Below are 19,838 nucleotides of genomic sequence, written 5' to 3' on the forward strand. Positions count from 1 at the left end.
AGGCCGGGCGCGGTGGCTCATGCCTGTCATCGCAGCACTTGGGAGGCCGAGGTGGGCGGATCACCTGAGGTCAGGAGTTCCAGACCAGCCTGGCCAACATAGTGAAATCCCGTCTCTGCTAAAAATACAAAAATTAGCCAGGTGTGGTGGTGCACGCCTGTAGTTCCAGCTACTCGGGAGGCTGAGGCAGGAGAGTTGCTTTAACCCGGGAGGTAGAGGTTGCAGTGAGCTGAGACTACACCACTGCACTCCTGCCTGGACAACAGAGCAAGACTCCTTCTGAAAAAAAGACAAACAAAAAAAACACAACTGTATGAGGTAGTGCTATTATAATCTTCAGTTTATAGGTGAGGCTGAGAGAGGCTAAGTGACTTGTCCAGGGCCACACAGCTATACCCTGGCTGAGCCAGAACTTGAACCCCAGTCTCTCTGGTTTCACTACCATGCTCCAGGTCATCTGCCCTCCAGGTACAGTCCAGAGTCATGACCCTGTAAACACTGATGGGCAGTTGGGCAGACAGCATTGGGTTTGAGATGAGGGAGCTTGTGTCTTTGTCTTTTTTTTTGAGACGGAATCTTGCTGTTTCACCCAGGCTGGAGTGCAGTGGCATGATCTTGGCTCACTGCAACCTCCGCCTCCCAGGTCCAAGAAATTCTCCTGTAGCTGGGATTACAGGCACCTGCCACCACGCCTGGCTAATTTTGTGTTTTTGGTGGAGACAGGATTTCACCATGCTGGGCAGGCTGGTTTCGAACTACTGACCTCAGGTGATCCACCTGCCTGAGCCTCCCAAAGTGCTGTGATGACAGGCGTGAGCCACCGCACCTGGCCAAAAAAATGTTTTTAGAGTTAGGGTCTTCCTATGTTGCCCAGGCTGCACTTCACATGGGCTCGAGATGCTCCTGCCTCAGCCTCCTGAGATGATTTTTTACAAAGTGTAAACATTTCTTGAACCAGAACACAGATCAACAAAGTGAACATTACCAGGCCTGCAAGAGCTTCCTTCTACCTCCTAGCCCACTGTATAGCCTTGTTTGAAAATAATGGGTTCATGCACGTTGTGGCTTGGATTGGTGCTGCATTCCTTTTTACAGCTGCATAGTGTTCCATCGACAGACCACATTCATTTAGCCACTCATCGGCTGATGGACATTTGGGCTGTTCCCCTTTTTGGGTATTGTGAGTCATGCGCCTGTGTCCGGCGGACATGAGTTTTCATTTCTCTTGGGTCTAAACCTAGGAGTGGAGTTGCTAGTCCTGGTCTCCTGCCAGCTTGTTCTCCACAGCAGAGGCACCTCTTGCACATGCTCCAGCCCTGCCCGGGGTATGGCTGTGGAGTGGGGAGTCTTTCCAGTGGATAGTTTTTTTTTTTTTTTTTTTTTTACAAAATGAGTTTTTTTTTTTTTTTTTTTGAGATGGAGTCTCACTCTGTTGCCAGGTTGGAGTGCAGTGGCGCGATCTCGGCTCACTGCAACCTCTACCTCCCAGGTTCATGCTATTCTGCTGCCTCAGCCTCCCGAGTAGCTGGGACCACAGGTGCCCGCCACCACGCCTGGCTCATTGTTTTGTATTTTTAGTAGAAACGGGGTTTCACCATGTTGGCCAGGATGGTCTCGAACTCCTGACCTCGTGATCCGCCTGCCTCGGCCTCCCAAAGTGCTGGGATTACAGGTGTTGAGCCACCAGGTCCGGCCTTTTTTTTTTTTTTTTTTTCTTTCTGAGACACGGTCTTGCTCTGTTGCTTAGACTGGAGAGCAGCAGTACAACCTCTGTCTCCTGGGTTCAAGTGATCTTCCCACCTCAACTTCCTGAGTAGCTGGGATTACAGGCTCTGGCCCCCATGCCCAGCTAATTTTTGTATTTTTGGTAGAGACGGGGTTTCACCATCTTGCCTGCGCTGGTCTTGAACTCCTGAGCTCAAGCTATCCTCCTGCCTCAGCCTCCCAAAGTGCTGAAATTACAGGAGCCATTGCGCCCAGCCTTCAGTGGATAGTTTCTTTATGTAGAATCATGAGGTCAACAGATCTGAAACGTCAGAGGATCTGGGAGGCTGTTTGGATTCCTGGCACACACTACTTCCTGGGCAGCTGGTGCCTACCCCTGGCTAGGCTGGTTGTCAGCCTCCTCACTTGTGGCTGTGGCCGGCTGGGAACTGAAAGCAAGATGCCAGAGCTAGACAAAAAATTGTGTGCAGCTAGGCACCGTGGCTTACGCCTGTCATCCCAGCACTTTGGGAGACCGAGGCAGGTGGATCACCTGAGGTCAGGAGTTTGAGACTAACCTGGGCAACATGGTGAAACCCCATCTTTGCTAAAAATACAAAAATTAGGCTGGGTGCAGTGGTTCATGCCTGTAATCCCAGCACTTTGGGAGGCTGAGGCAGGCGGATCACGAGGTCAGGAGATCGAGACCATCCTGGCTAACACAGTGAAGCCCCATCTCTACCAAAAATACAAAAATACAAAAAATTAGCCAGGCGTGGTGGCGGGCGCCTGTAGTCCCAGCTACTCCGGAGGCTGAGGCAGGAGAATGGCAGGAACCCAGGAGACGGAGGTTGCAGTGAGCAGAGACCGCGCCACTGTACTCCAGCCTGGGTGACACAGCAAGACTCTGTCTCTTAAAAAAAAAAAAAAAAAAATATATATATATATATATATATATATATACACACACACACACACATACACACACACACACAAAAACATACACCCAAAAATTAGCCGGGTGTGGTGATGCTTGCCTGTAGTCCCAACTACTTGGGAGGCTGAGGCATGAGGATCACTTGAACCTGGGAGCTGGAGGTTGCAGTCAGTGGACATTGCACCATTGCACTCCAGCCTGGACCACAGAGTGAGACTCTGTCTCAAAAAAGAAAACCAACCAACTCACCACCACCACCACCAAAAAATCATATGCGTGTAGCACAGTATGACGTTGGATGGTTTGCTTGACCCCTTGTCGAGTGTCCCACTCGGCCATGTTGGGCATTTTTATGCTGCTGGCAGCTATCCCTACCTTCCTGCTACAGCCCCTGAGGCTTGGAAACTGGAGTGCGCCTGTGAGGGCAGCTGCCGCTCTGGGCAGGAGCCTGGTCGGCCTTGCTTCTCAGGCCATGCCTTCTGGGCTGTCGGAAGCATCCTGCTGGGACAGATGTGGGGATGAACACTCCACGTTTTCCTCTAGGCCTGGCCGATGGACTTGAGGGTCTTTAGGGCCAATGTGGCCTGGCCTAGGTGGGGTTTTTGGTTAGGCAGTCACGAGGCCCTCTGCTGGTGGCTTTGGGACTCAGGGTTGGGGACGTCTCCGCAGGTGTCTTGTCTGTATACCCTGGGCTACCCTCCAGCCCAAGCGCAAGGTCTGCATGTGACCGGCATCTCCTGGAACTCCACTGGCTCCGTGGTGGCCTGTGCCTACGGCAGGTGAGTGGCAGTGGGGCGGGTGAGGGCAGCGTGCCACTCCAGGACCCTCTCTGGGCCTTGTCTCTGTAGCTGCACAGGGAAGAGTTGGTTCTAAGAGCTTGGCCATCCTGGGAGTCTCTTCTTAAGGCTTCCTGGGCGGGGGTGACAACAAGTGGCAGGAGAAGAGCAGGCAGTGGGGCTGAGTGCCAGGACCGCCCTCCCCCCTGCCCGGCGGCTCTGGGCCTGCCTGCCTCGCTGCGTCCCCATCCTGCATGGCATGGACCATCCTTGGTGCAGGGGGACCGTTTTCCAGAGAATGTCACGCCCTTGGGGTGCTAGAGTGGAGCGTGGGCCACTTCAATACCCAGAGTAGTGTCTAGTGGTGACAAGGACACAGCGAATGTGTCGAGGGCTAGTGGGGAGAGAGGTGGGGTGGGTGATAGGAGCCCCACCCAGGGGCACAGCCGGCTAAGGTGTGTCCGTGTGCAGGCTGGACCATGGGGACTGGAGCACGCTTAAGTCCTTCGTGTGTGCCTGGAACCTGGACCGGCGAGGCCTGAGTCCCCGGCAGCCGTCGGCCGTGGTGGAGGTCCCCAGCGCTGTCCTGTGTCTGGCCTTCCACCCCACGCAGCCCTCCCATGTCGCAGGTGAGCTACCTGCTGCCTCTGCCTCCTCTCCTCTTAGGACTCAGCTTCCCGCCCTGCAGAGGCACACAAGGGAGCTTTTCATGGGCCCTTTGGCCTGGAGACAGAAAGGCAGGCCCTGACCCCCCTCAGCCTGGAGCCCAGGTGAAGGTCTGTGGTGAGGCCTGAGGGGGTGGAACTCGGAGGAGGAGTCTGGAAGGGGTCCACGGTCGGGGCTAGGGGGCTGTGGAGAGGCCAAAAGAGGCAGGTGCCCTTGGGAAGCCATCAGTGGTACGGAGCAGACAACGCTGGAGGGAGCTGCCAGGTGCAGGGCAGAGGTGTCCGGCAGAGCTCCCTGGGGTACAGCAGGGGAGCTGGGGGCTAGGACTCTCCCTCTGTGGGGATGACTTCCAGCCAAGTGGCTCTGCCACCTGGCCCTGTGGGTGGGCCAGGGCGGGTGCTTGGCCAGGAAGCCAGGCTGAAGGTAGGGCTGAGCCTCTGTCCAGGCCCACTATCCCTGCAGGAGGGCTGTACAGTGGCGAGGTGCTGGTGTGGGACCTGAGCCGTCCTGAGGACCCGCTGCTGTGGCGCACAGGCCTGACGGATGACACCCACACAGACCCTGTGTCCCAGGTCAGGGCAGGGGCTGCTGGGCGGGGTGGGCCCTGAGGCAGAGCTGGGCAGAGGGCGCCCACTCTCCTAGGAAGGTCACCCGGGCGTTGGCAATTGGACAGTTGCCTCCTGCATTCTCAGAGCTCCCACAGCATGAGTCACCCCCCTCAGGAGCCACTCCCAGGGCCCTGTGGCCATTCCCAGCCTCCTCTGCAGGCACCGAGTGAGCGGCACTGGGATTCTGGGACTGGAGAGGGCCCTGGGAACCCTCTGGGCCTGCCCCCTGGTGGGTGAGCCTGGCTCTTGGGCCTCCCTGATAATTCTTTTTTTCCTGGAAGAGAGGGAAGGTAGGGGTGGAGTGTAACACCTGGGCCAGGTGTCCCTTGTCTCCATCCTGGCCCTGCACACTGTCATCTCAGGTGGTGTGGTTGCCCGAGCCCGGGCACAGCCACCGCTTCCAGGTGCTGAGTGTGGCCACCGACGGGAAGGTGCTGCTCTGGCGTGGTGTCGGGGCGGGCCAGCTGCAGCTCACGGAGGGCTTCGCCCTGGTCATGCAGCAACTGCCACGGAGCACCAAGCTAAAGAAGGTACGTGGGCGCCCGGAAACTGCCTTGGCCTGCGCTGGAGAGCCTTGGGGGCGGGAAGGTGTGGCCAGTGGGCCCGACTTGCTGTGGTCGTCCCTCCTGTTCTCTGGCTCTGTTGGGACAGTGCCATCTGATGCATTTGGCTCTGACCCTGCTGCTGCCATTTCTCCACAGCATTCCCGGGGGGAGACCGAGGTGGGCGCCACGGCAGTGGCCTTCTCCAGCTTTGACCCTAGGCTGTTCATTCTGGGCACGGAAGGTGGCTTCCCGCTCAAGTGTTCCCTGGCAGCTGGAGAGGCAGCCCTCACGCGGACGCCCAGCTCTGTGCCCCTGCGGGCCCCGGCACAGTTTACCTTCTCCCCCCATGGTGGTCCTGTCTACTCTGTGAGCTGTTCCCCCTTCCACAGGTAGGCAGGGGAGGCCTGGGCCCGAGGCTTAGTGGGGCCAGGGCATCCCTGCCCTGCGGGTCTCTAGCCTGCCAAGCCTTATGACGAACTGCTTCAAGTGCTTGCCTTCTGCCCACCTGAGACCCTGTCCAGGTCTTTGGTGGTTTGCCCAGGCATCGTCCCTCTAAGAGAGGACCAGCTCCAGGCTCAGGGACTAGGGAGGCTCTTCATGAGCTTGGTAGCCCAGGAGGGGTCTGGTGTTGGGGGCCAGCACCACCCAGACCCCAGCACTGATTCCCTTGCCTGGCCCCCTGCATCCCATCTAGGAATCTCTTCCTGAGCGCTGGGACCGACGGGCATGTCCACCTGTACTCCATGCTGCAGGCCCCTCCCCTGACCTCGCTGCAGCTCTCCCTCAAGTATCTGTTTGCTGTGCGCTGGTCCCCAGTGCGGCCCTTGGTTTTTGCAGCTGCCTCTGGGGAAGGTAGGAAGGGGCCGCCAGGCCTGGATCTCTTTTAAGGGGTGGGTGGTCTGGCCCCTGCTTGTACCTGGGGTTCTGGGTTGGAGAAAGACTGCACGTGGGGGTAAGGATGGCTTCCCTCCAGCAACCCAACTCAAAGCGACTGTGGCTGCACACGACAGGCGGTAGCCTCCTCCTGCCATGTGGTGGGTCTCTAGAGTTTCTCTTACTCCATGTGTCTGTCTTTTCAGGTGACGTGCTGCTGTTTGATCTCCAGAAAAGCTCCCAGAAACCCACAGTTTTGATCAAGCAAACCCAGGATGAAAGCCCTGTCTACTGTCTGGAGTTCAACAGCCAGCAGACTCAGCTCTTGGCCGCGGGCGATGCCCAGGGCACAGTAAAGGTGTGGCAGCTGAGCACAGAGTTCGTGGAACAAGGGCCCCGGGAAGCTGAGGACCTGGACCACCTGGCAGCGGAAGTGGCCACCTGAGGGGTCCCGGAGGCAGGTGCAAGCCTTCGCTGTGCTGAGCCTTGTGTTTCTGACAACAAGCTGAATGAAGAAAAGCAAAGTTTTGGGGGAGGTCATCATTTATTTGTCTTTTACATGAAAACAGATTTGGGGGAGGGCGGGTGAACAAGGGGAAGAGCCAGCTGCTTTGATTTTCTGAAGTCGGAATGAGGGCAGCTGCTTCAAGACGTGGATCTGGGTCCCCACAGTGACATGGTGATTGTGACTGGACCGGAAGCGGGTTAGTGAAGCACCATTTTCTACTAAGTCTTATTCCAAGCTAAGCAGGCTTAAGGTTACAGTGGAAAGTGAGAGCACACAGAGGAGCGGACATGCAGCAAGGCGACGCGGGGCAAGCAGCGAGGGGCGGGTGACCCAGGGAGTGGCTCAGTTCACAAAGAGCGAGCGGGTGAACTCCACGTAGTCGAACGCAGTGGGGAGCTCACGGCCCTTGCCGTCCACGTAGGGCTTCATGTGGGAGACGCAGTAGTCAGCTTGTTCCCGGGTCAGATTCTATGGGGTAAGAGACCACACCTAGTGTCTGAGCCAGCTGCACCCACTTCAAACCTGACCTCCCAGGTCTCAGGATGCTGGGGGCTCAGAGCTGCTGCTACGAGCAGATCCAGGACTTCTTCAGTCCATACTGGGTTTGATTTGTAAATGGGGAGAAAACTCCTGTACCCAGCACAGGGCCTGTTGCCCCAGACTCGGCTCTGCCACAAATGTGGCTTTAGTTTTCCAAAGGACACCTCTTCACCCACCTCCTGAGGCCCATACCTGGTAGAGTTCCTCCTTGGTCACGTAAGGCTTTCCCTCTGAGCTGAGGGCCCGGAAGGCGCTCTCGATCTCCTCGCTGGACTTGACGTTCTCAGTTTCACGGCTGATCATGAAAGCCATGTATTCTTGCAGGGAGACGTGGCCATCTCTAGGAGAGGAGGAACAAAAGCCTGAGCAGGGAGGGCAGGTGGGTGCTCAGGGTGCAGGCTCACAGCACCCGGCCTAAGGCTTACCTGTTTGGATCCACTGTGTCCAGGATTGCCTCGAACTCAGGGTCAGGTTCCCCTTCCTCCACCATGGGCAGGTCATAGCCCAGGGAGCGCAGGCAAGATTTGAACTCCTGATGGTTCAGCCTGCCAGACTTGTCCTTGTCAAAGTGTCTGCAGCACAAAGCCGAGGGCAGCTCAGCACACAGCCCTGCTGCCGAACACCCCCCACCCAGCCAGGGCGAGTAGGGCTGAACTCACTTAAACATCATGCTGAATTCTTTGAGGGCCTCCTCAGTGACACCTGTCGTGTTCCTGGAAGAAAAACAAATTAGGGAGCAGACCCTCCACACAGCAGGTGACCGTGTCTTTTCCTCCCTGGGCTCCAGGCTGAGCCTGGCCCACAGCCCTCCCAGGTACCTGGCCTGGATCTGCTGCTCCAGGTTGTGCTGCATGCGCATGCCCAGCTGGTCCAGTTGGTCCCACTGCTGGGCCAGGCCCACAGTGCTGTGCTCCGTGTACTTGTTGTCCAGGATGAGGGCCTCCTCCATGGCGGCCCCCAGGTCCTCAATCTTTTTGAGCTGACTTCTCATGGCTCGGATTTCCTGGTGTTTGCGCTGCAGGGGCGGGGAACACAGATGCTCAGACAGGGGCCCTCAGCTCAGTCACCAGCCCAGGAGCCGCTTACTGCCCTCTGGTTCCTGCTCCAGGCCTGGCCTGAGACCTCTTAAAACAAGAACATTTTAGAATAGGAATAGTGGGATGGGGTGAAGCTGAAGAAACCCCAACCACCTCAGCAGGAGGAGAGACTTTCAATGTGAGGGTTCTAAAGCAGCTGGTAGACCTGCCAGGGGGCAGTGCACACTGAGGATAAGTGCGGCGAGGACTCCAGGAAGCAATGGCCAAAGATTTTTAATTTTTTTTTGAGATGGAGTCTCACTCTGTCACCTAGGCTAGAGTGCAGTGGGGCAATCTCAGCTCACTGCAACCGCCCGGGTCCAAGTGATTCTCCTGCCTCAGTCTCCTGAGTAGCTGGAATTACAGGTGCCCACCACCACACCCACCCAAATTTTTGTATTTTTAGTAGAAGTGAAGTTTCACTGCATTGACCAGGCTGGTCTTGAACTTCTAGGCTCAAGTGATCTGCCTGTCTTGGCCTACCCAAAGTTCTGGGATTACAGGCATGAGCCACCGCACCCAGCCTTATTTTTAAGACAAGGTCTTGCTACATTGCCCATGCTGGACTTGGGACAGGTGTGGGCCACTGTGCCTAAAGACAATTTTTTTTCAGATGGAGTTTCGCTCTTGTCACCCAGGTTGGAGTGCAATGGCCTGATCTCGGGTCACTGCAACCTCTGCATCCCAGAATCAAGTGATTCTCTTACCTTAGCCTCCTGAGTAGCTGGGATTACAGGTGCCTGCCACCACACCCAGCTAACATTTAGTATTTTCAGTAGAGATGGGGTTTCACCATGTTGGCCAAGCTGGTCTCGAACTCCTGACTTCAAGCAATCCACCCGCCTCAGCTTCCCAAAGTGCTGGGATTACAGGCGTGAGTCACCACACCCAGCCCCAGACTTTCTTTAAAGTGAAGAGCCCTCGGTAGGGAGTGGTGGCTCACGTCTATAATCCCAGCACTTTGGGAGGCCGAAGCGGACAGATCACTGGAGATCAGGAGTTCGATGGCAACTCCATCCTGGCCAATATGGCAAAACACTGTCTCTACTAAAAACATAAAAATTAGGCCAGGTGTGGTGGCTCACGCTTAATTCCAGCACTTTGGGAGGCTAAGGCAGATAGATCACCTGAGGTCAGGAGTTTGAGACCAGTCTGCCTGGCCAACATGATGAAACCCTGTCTCTACAAAAAATACAAAAACGGCCCAGGTGTGGTGGTGGGCGCCTGTAATCCCAGCTACTTGGGAGGTTGAGGCAGGAGGATCACTTGAACCCAGGAGGTGGAGGTTGCAATGAGCCAAGACCATGCCCACTGCACTCCAGCCTGGGCAACAAGAGTGAAACTCCATCTCAAAAGATAATTAAAAAGAAACAAAAATTCGCCGGGCGTGCTGGCACATCTGTAGTCCAGCTGTTTGGGAGCGGCTGAAGCAGGGGAATCGCTTGAACCCAGGAGATGGAGGTTGCAGTGAGTCAAGATCGCACCACTGCACTCCAGCCTGGGCGGCAGAATGAGACTCCATGAAGAAAGAAAGAAAAAAAAGAAGAGAGAGAAGAGCCCTAGACTGCTTTAGGCCAAGGGAAAAGAGTACAATAGCACATCTGGTTCCTGACTTTAAATCAGGAAGGGAAGGGGTAGCCTAGGGGGTGGCTGGGTGAGGGGTCTCTGCTGGGCCACAGCCCCATGGGCACTTACTTTGGTAGCTTCAAGCTGGGATTCGAGGGTCCCCGACTCCTCCACCATGCAGGACCTAGACACAGAAGGACAGTAAGGAAAAGGGCCTGCTCCCAGCTGGCCGAGAGCTCAGAATGAACCTTCTCTCAGAGCAGTGCCTGGCAACCTCACATTCCTTTTAAGGGAACTGAACCTAACTGCAACTGGCCATCTTTATCTAATGGGCCCCAGGAATCCAGGGAGGGCAGGGAGCATTTCTCCCGCTTTAGAGATGGGAAGCTGCTGCCTTGGTGTGGGCTAGGGCTGAGCCCACTCGTCTTGCTCCCAAGGCCAGGATGACTCAGGAATGGAGTTTAAATTCCCCCATGGGTGCAGGGCAGCTGCAAGCCTGTCTGAGCATCCTCTCTGCAGCCTTGGAGGGGATGGGACACCCTGACACCTGACAGACGGGAGACCTCAGGGCAGAGGGGAGGCTGAGAACCTGACAGCCTCCCCATAGAAACCCTGGAGTGTCCTGGCAAGGTTCCTGAGGAGGGAGCCCCATTCTAGGGGGAATGAGCATGACCCTGCAGACAAACGACACAAGTGGAGTGCTGGGAGATCACAACCAACTGTGCCAAAAGGAGGGATGGCTGTGACTAAGCCCCAGATCCCGGTTTCATCCTCTAGACACAGTCAGGGAGGCAGCCTCCTCTCTAGGATCAAGTTCTGAGAGCAGATGGGCTTTGGGGAAGCTCCTTCCCAAGAGAACACAGTGCCAGGTCACAGAGGCTACCAGTAAACAAAGACGACAAACAAGTTAGGGACGTGCAAGGACGGATTCACACAGGGTGTATGGCCTTGGTGGGGTTTTAGCCCAAGCTCCCCTGTACCCACATTCGCCCCAGCCTACCCTTTTAAAACCCAGTGAGCCAGGGTTAGCTCTGCAATCTCCCCAAGTTCAAAGTGCTCTAGCAAGGCAAGGCACCAGGCTTCCTCCTACCCCAGCAGGTCAGACTCACAGTCACGCCATGTCCCCCCGGGGAAAATGCCCCCCAGGACCTGGGGGCAGGAGGCTGGGTGCTGGTGCAGTGGGAGGACAGACCCCTCCTTCCCAAGCGGCCGAGGGCGGCAGGTTAGTCAGGGTGGAGCCGCCTGGGGATGTCAAGAGTGCATCAGTAAAGCCACAGTGAGGTAAGAAGAGAAATAAGGAGAAAAACCTTCCAGACAGATCATCCCCAACTTCATACTGATAGACACGAATGACTCGACGATATGCTATGCTAGTCAAAGAAAAGAAACCAAATGAATACACCAAAGGGAGGGGAGGCAAGAGCACACTGCAACAGACATACAAGGCCCAAGCTGGCAGGGCGCAGGCAAGGGCAACCTGGTGCCTGGCGGGTACCTGGAGGCAACAGGCCCAATGGCTCACCCCAGGCAGCTCACACTAGGAATGGGCAAGAAGGGCAGGGCTTGGAAGGAGCCATAAGGTGAGGGGAGCGTGGCACCTCATGACCTCATGGAGACAAGAACAAGACCAGCAGACATAGCCATGGGGCAGGGAGGGGAGTCAGGTGGCCAGGGTGTCCTACAGGCACAGGCCAGAAACTGCGATCCCTACGTCCCCAGCTGCTCTGCCATTAGAATGTGTGGCCCGGCTGGAGGGGTCTATTTTTCTCCTGGCCGCCTATACAGGCTTGATATGCCTGTGTGCTGAGCCTCAGGAGTGCAGGCTAAGCCACTCCAGTCCCACCAGCCCTGGCTTTCACAGCGGGCTTGGCAGATGACAAAGGTGACCCGCCCAGGGAGAGGCCCCAGGCCGAGCAGAGAAGCCCCCGCCGGGACTGGGTGGGACAGCTCTGCTCCTCCCTGGGGCTCCTCCCACGTCATGTCTATCACATCATAACGGGGGCATTTTTGCCTTCTATTAGGGCGGACAATTCTTACCCTTCCTGACCCCAGGAAAGTCAAATGGCAGCCTCAGCTACTTGGGAGGTGTCAGTGCCCAGCCCTTCTCAGCTGTGAACTTACTGTACCCTGCCTGAGCCCCCAACATTGCCATCTGCTTCATGCCCACTGACCACTGTTGGACACGCTGCGGATGCAGCGCTGAGAGCCCAACAGAGCCCGGGGACTGGACAGGCGCGGGGGTTCTCAGGGCCCCTGGACTCCAGCTCTGGCCTTCATGCTTCATCACCTTCACTACCCAAAGTGAGCCCTTGGAATCGCTCAGTGAGGCTAGGGTAGCTCCCTCTGGCTTGAAGGCTCTATCGGGGACCCAGGACCATAGGCTATGGGGCAAGGAACACGCTCCTTGTCAGGTGACGGGAAAGGTGGGAGGGGAAGTGCAGCCTGCCCTGGGCAGGAAGGCCCATCCCGGGATCCTCCACAAGCCAGGCTACAGGACAAGGGCAGAGGGGCAAGCGCACGAGACCCCACACGACAAGCCCGGAGAAGGAAGAAAACAATATTAACCCATCGAGGAGGTATGTCCTGTGGAGAGCAGATCCAAGCAGCCAGGAGACAAGGTGGTATCCGGACAACAGCAGCAATCGGGAGGTGGGGGACAGAGAGAAGACAAAAGAAAGAAAGGAAAACAAAAGCAACAACATCAGTACTCAATGCATAGACCCTGCATCGTCTGTCGCCAAATCACTGCTGGGGCTGATCACACACCCTGCGTGGCCCCACTCAATCCAGGAGCTCCAGCAACTTGGTCTCTGGGACACGCAGCACTGGGAGGCTGCTCTACCTATGCTCCCACTCCCGGCTCCAAACACGACCAGGCATTGCCAGCCCAGCTTTATTCCCAGGCTGCCTCTGGTTTTACACAAAGCACCCCCACCTCCTTGGGGCTGGAGGCTCTCCAGGGCTTAAGCATAGCAGGGACATGCTGCTGCCCCCTGGCCCCAGAGGGCTGGCACCTGGTCTCTTGGATCCACTGGTGGAAGGCATTGGCGTGCTGGGCAAACTCCTGGCGCAGCTTGTCGTTCTCCTCCTGCCGCCGCTGTTCCTTTTGCAGCTCCAGCTCCCTCTCCTGAGGGCCAAAGAGGGGCAGATGCTATGCACTGCTGTGGCAGTGACACCAGCCCCTCCTTCACAGAGTGGCTCAGGATGGATGGAGGTGGCCTCCCTGCAAGGAACCTCCCCAAAGATGAGAGGGGAAGGAGGCTGGGAGACATGAGGCCAGCTCAGAGCACTTGGTAGTTCTTTCTCTGTTCCCACCCTCCAGGTGCTTCAGGAAGGGGTGGACCTGGCGGGGAAGCTACTGGCCAGTCAAGCAGGGAGTTGCTGGACTGTCAGAAATGGAAACTTCTGGCCGGGCGCGGTGGCTCACGCCTGTAATCCCAGCACTTTGGGAGGCCGAGACGGGCGGATCATGAGGTCAGGAGATCAAGACCATCCTGGCTAACACGGTGAAACCCCGTCTCTACTAAAAAATACAAAAAAAAAACTAGCCAGGCGAGGTGGCGGGCGCCTGTAGTCCCAGCTACTTGGGAGGCTGAGGCAGGAGAATGGCGTGAACCCGGGAGGCGGAGCTTGCAGTGAGCTGAGATCCGGCCACTGCACTCCAGCCTTTGAGACTCTGTCTCCAAAAAAAAAAAAAAAAAAAAAGGAAACTGGAAACTTCTGGCTGGGTACAGTGGCTCACACCTGTAATCCCAGCACTTTGGGAGGCCTGGGCAGGAGGACTGCTTGAGGCCAGAAGTTCAAGACCAGCCTGGGCAACATGGCAACACCCTGTCTACAAAAATTAAAATAATTAGGCAGGCGTGGTGGCATGTGCTTGTAGTCCCAGTTATTTAAGAGGCTCAGGAAAGAGGACCACCTGAGCCTGGGAGGCTGAGGCTACAGGGAGCCATGTTGGCACCACTGCACTGCAGTCTAGGTGACAGAGACTCTGTCTCAAGAAAACAAAAAGAAATGGAAACTTCTGATGAAACCATGCTCCTTCCTCCTGCCCTGTCCTGTCGTTACTCAGTGCGGGCTCTGAGCAGGGCCCAGCAAGGGCTCTGGGAGGCCGAGCAGCTCCTGAGGGCAGCGGGAGGTGTACCTTGATGATCTTCTGTAGGTTCCTCCAGGTCTCCTCCAGGGCCTCCATGGTGAACCAGGTGTAGGGGTTGGAGGCTACACGGAAGCTCTTGATCTGGCGGTCCAGCTCGGCCAGCTGATTGAAGTCGGCCTGGGCAGAGCTGAGGGAGGAGCGGAAGGCGTCGTGGGCCTCACGCAAAGCTTTGATTTCTTCCAAGGAGTTGCAGCGCACAGGGTCTGTTAAGTCCTCCTCTGCATTTTCAAACCAGCTGTTGAAGGCAGAAGCCTTTTTGGCAAAGGTCAGGAAGAGATCCTCCACCTGGAAGCAGAAGTGACTGAGTTAGCGGAGTCGTCAGGGCTGGACATGCCGACCCAGTGCAGGAGGTGGGGTGCGGGGCGGTTCCTGGGAATCAGAAGCGCACATAGCCTGCTGGGAGCTTAGCTCCCCTCTGCTCCTGTCTCCTGCTCCCCCTTCTTCAAGTCTTCACCAGCCTTTTTTCCCCTTCCTACCCTTTGCCCTTGTCTTCAGTCTGTCCTGCGTGCTTCTGAATGTCGATCTCACATGGCCCTCTCATTTGCCTTGGTTTTAACTGACGCCACACCCACGTTCGAAAGCTTTGCACTGAGCTCACAGCTTCCTCACGGAGGAGGGGCAGAGTTGGGCAGACAGAAGGTGGGCTTCCTTCCCTGAGCTGTGGGCCAGCTAAGCTTCGCGTGGCCCCATCCTCACCTTGCGGAAGTGACTCTGAGCCTCCAGAAGCTTCTTCTTGCGGGTGGCTGAGTTGGCCAGAAGCTGGCTCCACCTTTTCATGAGGGAGGCGTGCCGGGCCTCGATGGCCTTGGACTGAACATGCTTGGCAGCGAGAAGTTGATCTTTGAGGGCAGTGATGTTGGCAATGCCTTCCTGCTGGAAGGCCTGGAGGCCAGCATCAAAAGTTTCCTGAACAAGGAGTGACAAGCCAATTTGTGGTGACGCCACAAGACTGGAACTAGCTCTTCCTCGGTGCCTCGACTCAGATGGCGCCAGCATGTTCCCCAGATGCCCAAGCCAAACTGTCTGCCTGGACACTGCTGATACTGGGTCACACACGCCCCCTTTCCTGCTCTCCTTCAGCCCGCAGATCACTGCGGCAGCCTCCTCCCACCTCCCTGACCCCAGCCTTCAGCTCTTCTGACCCAGGGATCCCTGCCAGCTCTGCCTAGAACACTCGCCCTGCCTCTCTCCCTGACCGTTTTCATTCACCCTCATGATTTCGCTTAGGAGGGCTTGCCCCTTCAACCCTCGCCTACTGAGAACTGAGGGAGTGCCCCTGCAGTGCCCATCCCGTCAGCACCCAGCAGGCTGCTGCAGCGATGCCTGGTTCTGTGTTTGCTTCCCCAGTTAGTCTGGAAGCTCTCTGAGGACCAGGACAGGATCTTTATCCTGCTGATCTCCAGGGGCTAATAGAAGATAGTTAAATGCGTCAGTGAAAGACGTCCCCAGTCATCTCGCAGGAGATGCTATTTGCATACATTTCAACCAATGAAGGGGCAGGGCAGACCTGTTTGGTGAGGAGCGTCTGCACAGAAGACAGGTCTCGGCCATAGTCATCTGTCTTCAAGCTGTTCTCCTTTTCACCTAGAAAACCAAGTGTGGAAAATACACCGCCCTCCTCAGTGGAGTGAGATGGATTACAAAAGAAAAAAGCCAAAACCCAGACAAACCATTTTTTGTGTACACATAAATTCCAATATTCCTAACTGCAGCCTCAGAACCCACATTAGCGGGCCCCTCCCTGCACCCAGGCCTGGCCGCCATCTGTGCCATGAGGAGCTCCTTGTAGCCTGTCCTCTAGTTCACTTGCTATTATTACAACCCAGGACTACCCAGGACACGGGGACCCCGATATCAGGACCCAGTTTCCCCTCACCCAGGAGCTGGGTGGTGCCCGACCAGGGCAGCTAGTGGTGCCTTTGCTGTGCCCACTCTGTTCATGTCATGACGTCACATTATGCCATCTCTGCTTGCAGCAGCATTTACAGGCTTTTATTAACCCTGGTGCCAGCCCAGTTCCGGCAGCTCTGGCCTCAGGACACTGTCTCCTCCTAGCTGGCAGTCAGTGGTCTACCCTGGTAGTAGGTTCTCTGCCATGCCCACAATTGATCAGTTTCTTCTCTGAAGAAGAAAACCAATGACATGGAAGGAGACAAAGAGCAGCTCTGGGAAGGCTCTTGTGGGCCTTTCCGACAGTGCTCACCGATCCAGGACTCCACCACGTCCGCCTTCCAGTTGAACTGAAGGAAGGCCGAGTTCTCATCCAGCTTCGCCTTCCTCTGGGCTGCAGCTTTCTCCAGGTCTGACACTTTCCCATTCAGGCCCTTCATCTTTGAAGATATGTTCTCCTCATGGTGATTGTTCTAGGCCATGGAGAGAGGCACACACTGGTCAGCCTCACCTGCTGTGGTTACCTGACTATGCCCTCCCTGGAAAGGCTCTAAACTTCTATAAAATGGGCCACTTGCTCCCCTGTCCATTGCTGGGTAAACAATGATAGGTGAGGCTTTTGTAAGAGCAACACAGTCAAAGGCTTCAGATGAATACACTGTACTGGCAATTCTACTTTTAGGAATTCTTTTTTTGTTTTCTGACACAGAGTTTCACTCTGTCGCCCAGGCTGGAGTGCAGTGACGTGATCTCAGCTCACTGCAACCTCCGCCTCCCGGGTTCAAGAGATTCTCCTGCCTCAGCCTCCCGAGTAGCTGGGACTACGGGAGAACACCACCATGCCCAGCTAATTTTTTATTTTTAGTAGAGATGGGGTTTCACCATGTTGGCCAGGCTGGTCTCGAACTCCTGACCTCAGGTGATCTGCCCACCTCGGCCTCCCAAAGTGCTGGGATTACAGGTGTGAGCCACAGTGCCTGGCCAGTCCTAGGAATTAATTCTAAAGAAATATGGGCCAGGCACAGTGGCTAACACCTGTAATCCTAGCACTCTGGGAGGCTGAGGTACGCAGATCACTTGAGGCCAGGAGTTCAAGACCAGCCTGGCCAATATGGTGAAACCCTGTCTCTTCTAAAAAATACAAAAAAAAGAAAAAAAGGCAGATATGGTGGCGCGCATCTGTAATTCCAGCGACCCAGGAGGCTGAGGGATAAGAACTGCTTGAACCTGGGAGGCAGAGACTGCAGTGAGCCGAGACTGTGCCACTGCACCCAGCCTGGGCAACAGAGCAAGACTGTTTCAAACAAAACAAAAAGGAATGGGCTGAAATTTGAAGTTACAATGATATATTCACTAGTATTATTTTTGATAGAAAAAAATTGAATATTATCACTTAAAATACTACACATATAGGGCTGGGTGCAGTGGCTCACTCCTGTAATCTCAGCACGAGGCGAGAGAATCGCTTGAGCCCAGGAGTTGGAGACCAGCCTGGGCAACACAGTGAGACCCAGTCTAAAAAAAAAAAAAAAAAAAAGAAAGAAAGAAAGAAAACAAAAGAAGCCAGGTGTGGTGGCACCCACCTGTGGTCCCAGCTAACTAGGGAGGCTCAGGTGGGAGAACTGCTGAAACCTGGGAGGCAGAGGCTGCAATGAGCCACGATCACGTCATTACACTCCAGCCTGGGTGACAAGAGTGAGACTCCATCTCAAAAAATAAAAATAAAAAAATTGGTTGGGTGCGGTAGCTCACACCTGTAATCCCAGCACTTTGAGAGGCCGAGGCAGGCGGATTATGAGGTCAGGAGTCCGAGACCTGCCTAACCAACATGGTGAAACTCTGTGCCTAATAAAAATACAAAAATTAGCCGGGAGTGGTGGCACGCGCCTGTAACCCCAGCTACTCAGGAGGCTGAGGCAGGAGAGTCACTTGAACCCAGGAGGTGGCGGTGGCAGTGAGGCAAGATTGCGCCAGTGCACTCCAGCCTGGGCGACAGAGCGAGACTCTGTCTAAAATAAATAAATAAATAAAATTAAAATAAATAAAATTTTTAAAAAAATACATAAAATTAAAAAAAAAACAAACAACATACTGCAAGTCACATTAAATTTAAAGAGAAATTCTTTAACACCTGTGAAAAGGGGAAAAAGAAAAAGAAAAAAGAATTGAAAGAGAAATTCAAGGAGGAAACAGGCTGTTGCTGAGGACAAAGCAGCTGGCTCGCTGGCCGGGCACGGTGGCTCACGCCTGTAATCCCAGCACTTTGGGAGGCCAAGGCGGACAGATCACCTGAGGTCGGGAGTTTGAGACCAGCCTGACCAACATGGAGAAACCCCGTCTTTACTAAAAATACAAAATTAGCTGGGCGTGGTGGCACATGCCTGTAATCCCAGCTACTAGGGAGGCGGAGGCAGGAGAATCGCTTGAACCTGGGAGGCGGAGGTTGTGGTGAGCCAAGATCGCGCCACTGCACTCTAGCCTGGGCAACAAGAGTGAAACTCCGTCTCAGAAAAAAAAAAACAAACAAAAAAAGCAGCCGGCTCATTGCTAGAAGGCCGAAGGACACTCACACCGGTGATCTCCTGGCTTGAAGAACTGGGAATGTTGTCTGGGTGTGTGTTGGGGGGTTAAGTGCGCAGGAGCCACGTCTACATCTACACATGTATCTGAAATTAGTTTCGTGCTAGTTTATTTGCAGATCAGAGCAAGGAAAAAAAGCTCTCCAGTGAAATGGATTTTAGCTACATTGTTGCTGCCTATGGATCAAACCCTAGTGTCAAGGCCATGACTGCTGAGTGCAACCTCTGTGATGAGAAATCCTTCTCATGATGTGTGTGTGACAGGAGACCAAAGCTGTTAAAACCTCTGTCCTTGGCCTGATGTGGTGGCTCATGACTGTAATCCCAGCACTTTCAGAGGCCAAGGCGGGTGGATCATAAGGTCAGGAGATCGAGACCATCCTGGGTAACACGGTGAAACCCCATCTCTACTAAAAACACACAAAAAATTAGTGGGGCGTGGTGGCGGGCGCCTGTAGTCCCAGCTACTTGGGAGGCTGAGGCAGGAGAATGGCGTGAACCCGGGAGGCGGAGCTTGCAGTGAGCCGAGATCGTGCCCCTGCACTCCAGCCTGGGCTACTCAGCAAGACTCCATCTCAAAAAAAAAACAAAACACCTCTGTCCTAAGGCACTCCAGGTGCGCCCCTGCACCTGAGTGACTGCTGGTAAATTCCAGACCCATGGATGCACAGCCTTCGGTCTAGAGCTTCCATGTGGGAAGGATGTGGCTTCACTGTTGCTGGGAAAGCACCATGTCCCTTTATTTTGTTTTCTCCCAAAAGGGCTGCGAATGAAGTAGATTCATTTCTAAAATGCCCTGTACAGGCTCCAGGTTTTTGATAATTTATGGAGTGATATGATCCTATTAAATGGGAATCTCTGGGGCTGTTTGATCTAGTTGGTAGCTCTATACCTGTGGAGAGAAAAGGTCTGGCAGGTAAGACACAAAGATCTAATGTGTAGTCTCTGGGTGGGGTTTTATGGGTAATTTTTATTTTATGCTTTGCTTATTTGCATTTTCTACTGTCCCTATAAAGAGATTGTACTGCTTGAGAAATAAACTAAGAGCAGCATTTGGGAGTGCCAGTGTCTCTGTTGCTTAACGCAGAAAAAATAAGCACTGCAGAATAACTTTACTGGCTTTAAAAAGGGGGAAACATCCAACTTGTCACGAAACACAGGAATGGAATTGCTACTGGTTTCCACGCAGACCTTGGTTTGAACATCCCAGGAAGTGAACTTTGGGGGACCTCTGTGGTACCAACATGTGGGTATCCCAGTGGGTGATGGAGGTCTTACCGATGGGCTGGACTCACCTTCTTAATGAGGTCTTGTCCATTGGTGCAGACGTCATTCACGCGATCTTTGTGGACGGTGAAGTCTGTCTCAAAAGCTTCATGTTTCTTCAGTAAGCCCTGGAGTAGAAGCAGCCAAG

The 19,838-nt window shown here is 54.8% G+C and overlaps 2 protein-coding genes across 8 annotated transcripts in view; one reads left to right on the forward strand and one right to left on the reverse strand.

Moving 5' to 3' along the window:
* WDR34 (WD repeat domain 34) overlaps positions 1–6,644 on the forward strand; it is a 31,450-nt gene extending 24,806 nt beyond the window's left edge. The window contains exons 5-11 of the mRNA XM_025360539.1: positions 3,311–3,420; positions 3,889–4,046; positions 4,546–4,655; positions 5,054–5,221; positions 5,393–5,625; positions 5,931–6,088; positions 6,316–6,644. Of these exons, the coding sequence (XP_025216324.1) occupies positions 3,311–3,420; positions 3,889–4,046; positions 4,546–4,655; positions 5,054–5,221; positions 5,393–5,625; positions 5,931–6,088; positions 6,316–6,554 (1,176 nt within the window). The 3' untranslated portion in view covers positions 6,555–6,644. The remainder of the gene's footprint in view (positions 1–3,310; positions 3,421–3,888; positions 4,047–4,545; positions 4,656–5,053; positions 5,222–5,392; positions 5,626–5,930; positions 6,089–6,315) is intronic.
* Positions 6,635–19,838, reverse strand: part of SPTAN1 (spectrin alpha, non-erythrocytic 1) — a 71,599-nt gene continuing 58,395 nt past the window's right edge. For 2 of the 7 annotated variants that reach the window (XM_025360332.1, XM_025360331.1), the window contains 14 exons: positions 19,720–19,818; positions 16,159–16,318; positions 15,463–15,539; positions 14,652–14,861; positions 13,944–14,240; positions 12,814–12,926; positions 12,365–12,382; positions 11,107–11,169; positions 9,929–9,983; positions 7,976–8,172; positions 7,817–7,870; positions 7,583–7,729; positions 7,350–7,497; positions 6,635–7,085 (listed from right to left, as the gene is read on the reverse strand). In XM_025360332.1, coding sequence (XP_025216117.1) covers positions 6,960–7,085; positions 7,350–7,497; positions 7,583–7,729; positions 7,817–7,870; positions 7,976–8,172; positions 9,929–9,983; positions 11,107–11,169; positions 12,365–12,382; positions 12,814–12,926; positions 13,944–14,240; positions 14,652–14,861; positions 15,463–15,539; positions 16,159–16,318; positions 19,720–19,818 — 1,764 coding nt within the window. In that variant the 3' untranslated portion in view covers positions 6,635–6,959. The remainder of the gene's footprint in view (positions 7,086–7,349; positions 7,498–7,582; positions 7,730–7,816; positions 7,871–7,975; positions 8,173–9,928; positions 9,984–11,106; positions 11,170–12,364; positions 12,383–12,813; positions 12,927–13,943; positions 14,241–14,651; positions 14,862–15,462; positions 15,540–16,158; positions 16,319–19,719; positions 19,819–19,838) is intronic. The other 5 variants (XM_025360338.1, XM_025360337.1, XM_025360333.1 and 2 more) reach the window with 3 other exon arrangements.

Source organism: Theropithecus gelada, chromosome 15 (genome assembly GCF_003255815.1).
Source record: "Theropithecus gelada isolate Dixy chromosome 15, Tgel_1.0, whole genome shotgun sequence".
Classification (NCBI taxonomy): Eukaryota; Metazoa; Chordata; class Mammalia; order Primates; family Cercopithecidae; genus Theropithecus; species Theropithecus gelada.